The sequence below is a fragment of the Salvelinus sp. IW2-2015 genome, unplaced genomic scaffold, assembly GCF_002910315.2.
Source record: "Salvelinus sp. IW2-2015 unplaced genomic scaffold, ASM291031v2 Un_scaffold3245, whole genome shotgun sequence".
NCBI lineage: Eukaryota > Metazoa > Chordata > Actinopteri > Salmoniformes > Salmonidae > Salvelinus > Salvelinus sp. IW2-2015.
Window position 1 is genome coordinate 1,010 of NW_019944532.1, and position 9,080 is coordinate 10,089.

Genomic DNA, 9,080 nt, shown 5'->3' on the forward strand with positions numbered 1-9,080 from the left:
AGAAAACACAACTGGTTTACAGCTTCTATAGAAAGCACAGCTGGGTTCTACCAGCATTCTAAGAAACACAGCTGGTTCTCAGCTATCTATAGAAACACAGCTAGGTTCATACAGCTATCTATAGAACACAACTGGTTTTACAGCTTCTATAGAACACAGCTGGTTTTTCAGCATTCATAGAAAACACAGCTTGGTTTTTCAGCTTTCTATAGTACACAACTGGTTTACAGCTTTCTAAGAAACACAGGCTTGGTTCTACAGCTTCTATTAGAACACAACTGGGTTTTTACGCTTCTATGAAACACAGCTGGTTCTACAGATTCTATAGAAACACAGACTGGTTCTACAGCTTTCTATAGAAAACACAACTGGTTTACAGTTCTATAGAAAACACAACTGGTTTACGCTTCTATAGAAACACAGCTTGGTTTCAGCTTTTCTATAGAAACAAGCTGGTTTTCAGACTTCATATAATGTAACACAACTGGTTCTACAGCTATCCTTCGAACACAGCTGGATTCTTTACAGACTTCTTATAGAAACACAGCTGGTTTCTACAGCTTCTATAGAAACACACTGTTTTTTCAGCTTTTCTATAAAAACAAACTGGAGTCTACAGCTTCTATAGAACAACAAACTGTTTTTTCAGCTATTCTAATAAAACACAACTAGTTCTACAGCTGAAAGTACTGTGGCTCTGATATATTTCAGATGCCAGAAGGAGAGAGCAATAGGAGAGGTTAGGAAGTCAGGGGCCGTATGTATCAAAGCTCTCAGAGTTAACTGAATCTAAGTATCAGGTCCCCGCCTATCAATATCTAATCTGTATTGCAACTCCTCGTCTAAGACACGTGATAAAATACTGGCCAAATTCACAAGTTCCTGAGGTAGGCTCAATTCACCAGTCCTAAGTGTAGACCTCAGATTCACCAGCCATAGTGTAGACCTCAGATAATTCAACCAGAGTCCTAGTGTTAGACCTCAGATTCACCAGCCATAGTGTAGACCTCAGATTCACCAGTCCTAGTGTAGACCTCAGATTCACCGCCATAGTGTAGACCTCAAGATTCACCAGTTACCTATTGTAGACCTCAGATTTCACCAGTTCCTACAGTGTTTAGGCCTCAGATTCACCAGTCCTAGTTGTTAGACCTCAGATTCACCAGTCCTAGTGTAGACCTAGATTCACCAGCCCTAGTGTAGGCCCCCACAATATCAGATTCACCAGTCCATAGTTAGGCCTCAGATTCACCTAAGTCCAGTGTAAGGACCTCAAGTAAAACACTTTGTACTAGTCACTATCTTCCTTTACACAGTGTATCCTGTTATTGTCTTCTTGGGAAGGCACTGAGCTCTTTACTGATTGGCTTGGGTTTCTTTGCTGCTCACCTGCCTGCTGTTCCTTCTGACGCTTGTGACTGGCAGGACACTGGAAGGGGTAGAGACAGGAGGACAGACCCCAACCCAACAATGAGATATGATGCTAGTTTTGTCAGGAGAGGAAAGAGAGGAACAGGAGAATATGTGGCTGAGTTTCACTTCAAACTAAATACTTTAATTTCCAAAGTGCGGAGACTGAGGGCAGAGAGACGGATGCCAGATGATGTATCATGTGGATGGAAATTTATATGTTTAATGAATGAATTAGAAAGGATTCCACCCTGAAACCATCAGTGAAATAACTTAGAATCATTAGAATATCTAATATATATCTGTTCAGGGTATTTCTGTCCTTACTTTTGGACTTTTGTGTTCAGTGGTTAGTATGAAGGTTCCTTGTAACCTTATGGCTATTGTGTTCAGTGGTAGTTGAGGTTTCCTTACCTTGGACTTTGTGTTTCAGTGGTAGTAATTGAGGATTCTTCCCTTTTTTGGCTTGTGTTCAGTTGCGTAGTTGAGAGGGCGGTTCCTTACTTTGGCTTGTGTTACAGTTTGTTAAGTTGAGGTTCACTTCACCTTTGGCTTTGATGTTTCAAGTGGTTAGTTTTTGAGTTCATAGTACACTTATGGCTTTGTGTTCAGATTGGTAGTTGAGGTTCCATTAACCTTTGGCTTTGTGATCAGCGTTGATCAATGCGACTGCTACTTACTGAGGCCCCAGACTAGCAGGTAGAGTATGGAGTGGCTGTGCGAGGAGGAACAGGACGTACCTGGGACCAGTCCTAGGAATGGGAGGCCTTTAACTCATGACGAGGAGGGGAGATCCTGCCCCTACAATGGTAGGTAGGGCTCTCCTGCTCCTATGTTCTGGAGAAAAAACACTCATTGATCCAATACGAGACAGAATCGGTACTCTGACCAAAACCACCTACAAATTGCTTTCACCGCTGCTGACCCTGTTCCTTCTCACGTGTTGTGTGTGTGTTGTTGTTGTGTTGTGATGTGTGATGTGTGTGTGTGTGTGGTGTGTGATGTGTTGGGAAAGGCCGTCTCTAACCAATGAAACGATAAAGTTGTATCTGTATTTGATCCATACGAAATGGAAGTTGGGTCTTCGGCCATGACCGAAACCGCACTCCAACACAACACACACACACACACCACACACACAACAACACACACACACACACAACACACACACACACACACACACCACACCACACAACAAAGCACAACACACACACACACACACACACCACACACAACACAATAATATAAGTTCAGAGCCTTTCAGAAGTATTCACACCCCTTCACTTTGTTGTGTTACAGCCTTCATTTAAAAAATGATTAAATTTAGATTTTTTGGGTCACTGTCCTTCACACAATACCCCATCATTTTAAAAGTGGAATTATGTTTTTCTACATTTTTACAAATTCATACAAAATGAAAGCTGAAATGTCTCGTGTCGGAGTATTCAACCCTTTGTTATGACAAGCCTAAATTAGTTCAGAGTACAAACAAGTCACATCATAACTCACTCTGTGTGCAATAATAGTGTTTAACATGATTTTTGAACGACCTCATCTTGTACTACACAAATACAATTATCTGTCCCTCAGTTGAGTAGTGAATTTCAAACACAGATTCAACCACAAAGAACAGGGAGGTTTTCCAATGCCTCACAACGAAGGACACCTATTGGTAGATGGGTAAAAAAATAAAAGCAGACATTGAATATCCCTTTGAGCATATTAATTACACTTTGGATGGTGCATCAATACACCCAGTCACTACAAAGATACAGGCGTCCTTCCTAACTCAGTTGTCGGAGAGGAAGGAAACTGCTCAGGGATTTCACCATGAGACCAATGGTGACTTTATAACAGTTAGAGTTTAATGGCTGTGACAGGAGAAACTGAGGATGGATCAACAACATTGTAGTTACTCCACAATACTAACKTAAATGACAGAGGGAAAGAAGGAAGCCTGTACAGAATACAGATATTCCAAAACATGCATCCTGTTTGAAACAAGGCACTAAAGTAATACTACAACACATTTGGCAAAGCAATTCACTTTTTGTACTGAATACAAAGTGTTATATTTGAGATAAATCCAATACAACACATTACTGAGTCCCACTCTCCATATTTTCAAACATAGTGGTGCCTGCATCATGTTATGGGTATGATTGTACTCAATAAGGACTGGGGAGTCTTTCAGAAAAAAATAAATAAATGGAACCGAGTTAAGCACTAGCAAAATCCTAGTGGAAAACCTGGTTCAGTCTGCTTTCCACCAGGCACTGGGAGATTAGTTCACCTTTCAGCAGGACAATAACCAAAAACACAAGGACACATATATACTGGAGTTGCTTACCAAGAAGCCAGTGAACGTTCCTGAGTGGCCAAGTTACAGTTTTGAGTTAAATCTACTTGAAAATCTATGGCAAGACCTGAAAATGCTTATCTAGCAAAGATCAACAACCAATTTCATAAAATTTTATTAGGATATATTTTAGTCTTTATTTGGACTAATCTTTCAAGAGTCCTTAAACATTAAATTAAAATGTTCCAGTTGAAACATGCACAAAATACCTTGGCTTCCACTTGGACAACTAACTCAGTGGGGGCCAACCCATTAACCAGGCATTGAAAAATACTTCAAGGCATCTTCACTTCCTAACTGTGATGGCAAGAAACAGCCTTCCCACTGATGACGTCTACACCACTCTCATCCGACCATGCCGGGATAATGACAGTTGTAAATCCAGGACAAGAACATTCAGCTCCCTCCCTCTCCAAATTCACCAGAGGAATTTGCCTTTGTTTGAAAGATTTTCCCCGCCGAAACTCTTAACACGTTGTAAAGCGAATGCTGGAACAATATTGCTAACATAGAACGTGGGGAATGGTCAGAGGCGACCTAAAAGAACACTGATGTCGGGTTTGTTTGTTATTTTGTGATGCCATTAACAATGTTATAGAGGAAATACTGTAACACACTACATCCTCTACGTTCTGCATGCTATATGAAACATGATGAAASTGTTTAGGTTAAGAGAGGGATGTGATTTTAGAAACTATAGGAGGAAATTGTTTCTATAACTTTGCACAAGTAAGTAGTCACCGCCCCCTTGAGTGAGGTCAGAGAGCGTGTCAGCCTGTCGGAACCGCCCGTTTGAACCAATTGTATAAAATGATGGTTTAAGAATTAACATATTACAAATCAAATCAAATGTATTTATATAGCCGTTCTTACATCAGCTGATATCTCAAAGTCCTGTACAGAAACCCAGCCTAAAACACCAAACAGCAAGCAATGCAGGTGTAGAAGCACCAGAGAGAAGTAGAGCTGCAGCTCACATTTAAACTATTAGACCTGAGAGACATAGAGCTGCAGCTCACATTTAAAGTGGTTTGAACTGTGAATCTCAACACGAGGTAGAGACGATAAAGTCACCTCACGGACAATCACTGGTATGGCTGATCCTAGTATCTAGAAAAGCAAATTTAAGTTGGACAATTCTGCTCAAACCATCGTATTACGCTAATCTCATCACCCCAATGGGAACCATCGACACAGCTGGCTAGCCTATCTTCAAACCATCGACACGGCTGGCTAGCCTATCTTCAAAGAAAATGGGAGTAGAATAAACTCTGTAGTTCCGTTCAGGAATACACGATAAGTTACCGGATACCGGACGACTGCAGAGGAGAACAACAGTAGAAGACGGGTCCCCCTTTTGGACAATCAGAGCCTTACAAGCGTGRCGCGAAAAGGCCCAGCACCCTTTTCCCAGAAGTCCCTGTCCACCGAGAGAAACCAAGGATTTTCTTACTCCAACCGGGCGGCGGTTTGTSTGTAAAGTAWAAATGAAGTTTCTAAATGTAGCAACGTTAAGTATCTCTKTCCCTCTCCATGTCTTTTGTAACAACCAGTCATATCGTTGTCAGTCCGCTAGGGACCGATTTCTCATCTATTAAGAGTGTATGTTTATCCTGTGTTACCATTTAGTTAGCTAGTAAATACATAAGTAAACCAATTTGTGTAGTACTGAAACATAAGTAAGGCTCGCGTTTTTGCAGATGCAAGGTTACGACAGGTTTACGACATGATATGATACGAGGTTATGATGAATAAGTTGACTGTTTATGGATGTGATAGGTCAAGACCTTTAGAGTTTAATTGGGGAGATGGTAACTCTAAATAACCGCTCTCGTGGTGGCCCAAATCCTAATGAGTTAATTGTTACATGATTCATTTAATTGGGTAACAATTAAATATAGTTAGTTGATTAGATAAATAACAGTCATCAGATTAATGAATGTAAAGTCAGGAGAAAAGTGTGTTGCTGGTGGGCTGCACAAAGAAGCAGGAAGCTGCACTGGAGAGTGTACAGAAAAGGCCAAGCAAGATCATAACACAAAACAGAGACAGTCACGGACCGTACTGGACCCTCTACGTGATCTACTACCACAGAGAAGAGGAGACGGCACTGGCAGAGTCCTCTGCAAACAGAGCCAACTGTCCAGCATCAATGTAAGAACAAATATACAGAAAGATCCAACCATAGCCACTGCGATCAGACTTATTACATTTTTCTCCGATCTTGTCTCGTCGCTGCAACTCTCCAACGGCCTCGGGAGGTGAAGGTCGAGTCATGCGTCCCCCGAAACATGACCCGGCAAACCGAGCTTTTAACACCTGCCAGCTTAACCCGGAAGCCAGCCGCACCAACGTGTCAGAGGAAACACCGTTCAACTGATGATGAGGTCAGCCTGCAGGCGCCCGACCCGCCACAAGGTGTCGCTAGAGCGCGATGAGCCAAGACAAAAGCCCTCCCGGCCAAACCCTCCCCTAACCCMGACGACGCTGGGACAATTGTGCGCCACCCTATGGGACTCCCGATCACGGCCGGTTGTGATACAGCCCGGGATCGAACCCGGGTCTGTAGTGACGCCTCTAGCACTGCGATACTGCGCCAGTCGGTAGGCCGGTTAGGACTTGTTTCATTGAATGTAGTATCCTCTGTGCTTTTAAGCTGTTGTCTAAATGTAACTGTGCATTCTGCAGAATTAAATCTCGTCGACTGAAAGCATAAATTAAATAAAACAAAATCAAGGGGTTTGAATACTTTCTGCAGGCACAGTACACACAAATACACATTCTGGTGGGAAGGGCTGGAGCAGTGGGCAGCTACTAGTGTAGTGCCCTGTGAGCAGTGTCTTGCTCAAGGGCACAACGGCAGGTGACGGTATCTAGGACACTGATGCCAGCAGCCATTTGGCTAGTCAACACTTACCTTGGGGTAAGTGCTGGTCCTGCAGCTCCCCTCCTAGACTTTCCACCTCCACTGTACTGCTGTCTGTCTCACTGCGACCACAACCGCCTTCCTCTGCCAGGGGGTTGGGGCGCCCCGGAGCCAGGGGGTCCGAGGAGGGCGTTGTACCCAGAGCAGGGGTTACAGACAGGGGAGGACAGGAGGGCTGAGTCCGGTCAGAGCCAGTTCCAGCCCCTTGCTCCATGGCCCCACTACCGCTATGTCCCATGGATGGGGACTCTGGGGTGGTGGGAGGGGTGTTGAGTACTGAGTTAGATCCACTGGAGGGGAAGTCCTGCTCACTCCTCCTCTTCTCCTGCCCCTGGTTCTCCTCTGAGGGGTCATGGTCCTCCCTCTCTGGGCCTCCTCCTGCCTCGTCTCCCTCCCCGTCCCGCTCCCCCCTGCTCTCCCTCTCCGGGCCTCCTCCTCCTGCCTCGTCTCCCTCCCCGTCCCGCTCCCCCCTGCTCTCCCTTTCCGGGCCTCCTCCTCCTGTCTCGTCTCCATCCCGCTCCCCCCTGCTCTCCCTCTCCTCGTGGCATGATGATGAGGACTGGGCCGGTCCAGGCGGAGGAGGGGAGTTAGCAGCCTCCGTGTCGGAGTCAGAGAACAGCTCCTTCAGGGTCTTCTTCGGCCACTGGGCCTGAATACTGGACCACACATCCTTCTGTCCCTTGGTACGACTGCCACCCGCCGGTCTCGCTCTCTCTCTCTCCCTCTCCTCCACGCTGCTGGCTGCCATCTTAGCCCTCTTCTCAGGGATCTCCCAGAATCCCGCAGGGCGGGTGCCGCCTCCACCACCGGTGCCACTCTTGGCTGCCTTGTCCTTCATGCCGTTGTACTTCTTAGAGGGGGAAGCTTTGGGACGGGAGCTGGGTCGGTCTCCATCGGTCTGGTGGGGCTCAGTGGGAGGTGCACCTCCATCATCTGAGCTGCTGCTAGAGGAACCTCCTGCTCCTCCTCTGTCTTCTCCTAGAGCTCCTGCTCTCTCCTGGGCCCTCCTGTTGGAGCCTCCCGGCAGCCAGTCTGCGCTCCTGGTGCTCCTGGTTGGGAGCTTGGTTTTGGACGGGGGTCCTTTAGAGGTCTGTTGCTCCCCTGCCACTCCTTCTGACTTCCTCTTCCTGGAGGCGGAGCTACCTGGCCCCTCCCTCTCAGCCTCAAACTCTGGTTGGCTACGCCGCTTCCCAGCCTCCGGGGTTTCGATACTGATTGGTTCTTGGCTCTTCCCTGTGACCAATGGTGGTTTGGGGACATCGGTAGAGGCGGTACCCTCCCAGCGGTCTAAGGCGTGAAGAGGTTTGGGGGGACCCCCCTTTCTGAGACCGCCGCGACCCCCTGAACCTGGATGGTCATCTTCGTCCTCACGCCCACCATCCTGATCAGACTCGTCTGTTGAACTCTCTGAGGCTGAAGGAAGCAAAGAAAAACAACATTTTAGTACCTTGACAATGATTTTGGCACCACAAACTTCCACTACAATGGCTTAGGCAACACAACAGCACTCCCATCAATGTAGAATAGTTCTATGTGAGTGAAATACAATCTACTGAACTCAAACTACTGAAACTAAACAAGTTAATTGTTCAACACTCAAGAGGCAAAACATTGAGTAAAAAATTGCTAAAACATTGAGTGAAAAATATGCCTTAAAATGTTATAACTTGTTCAATAGTCAAAGTCACGAAACAAAATGTAATTTGAATGACATATCCTATCCATTTGACCAGGTAGTCACTGCTCTACCTGGCTTGTACTCTAACAGTATAAGGTAGTCACTGCTCTACCTGGCGTTGTACTCTAACAGTATACAGGTAGTCACTGCTCTACCTGGCTATGTACTCTAACAGTATACAGGTGGTCACTGTCTACCTGGCGTTGTACTCTAACAGTATACAGGTAGTCCACTCGCTCTACCTGGCGTTGTAGTTCTCTAACAGTATACAGGTGGTCACTGCTCTACCTGGCTATGTAACTCTAACAGTATACAGGTAGTCACTGCTCACCTGGCGTTGTACTCTAACAGTATACAGGTAGTCACTGCTCTACCTGGCTATGTACCTAACAGTATACAGGTAGTCACTGCTCTACCTGGCTATGTACTCTAACAGTATACAGGTAGTCACTGCTCTACCTGGCGTTGTACTCTAACAGTATACAGGTAGTCACTGCTCTACCTGGCTATGTACTCTAAACAGTATACAGGGTAGTCACTGCTCTTACCTGGCGTTGTACTCTAACAGTATACAGTAGTCACTGCTCTACCTGGCGTTGTACTCTAACAGTATACAGGTAGTCACTGCTCTACCTGGCTATGTACTCCTAACTAGTAACAGGTGGTCACTGCTCTACCTGGCGTTGTATCTAAACGTATACAGGTAG

General features: G+C 45.5%; 1 protein-coding gene across 1 annotated transcript in view; it reads right to left on the reverse strand.

The window, feature by feature from the left end:
• Positions 1-6,577: 6,577 nt before the first annotated feature.
• The window catches only part of LOC139025772 (AT-rich interactive domain-containing protein 4B-like), a 17,280-nt gene continuing 14,777 nt past the window's right edge, over positions 6,578-9,080 (reverse strand). The window contains exon 6 of the mRNA XM_070440965.1: positions 6,578-8,108. Coding sequence (XP_070297066.1) covers positions 6,676-8,108 — 1,433 coding nt within the window. The 3' untranslated portion in view covers positions 6,578-6,675. The remainder of the gene's footprint in view (positions 8,109-9,080) is intronic.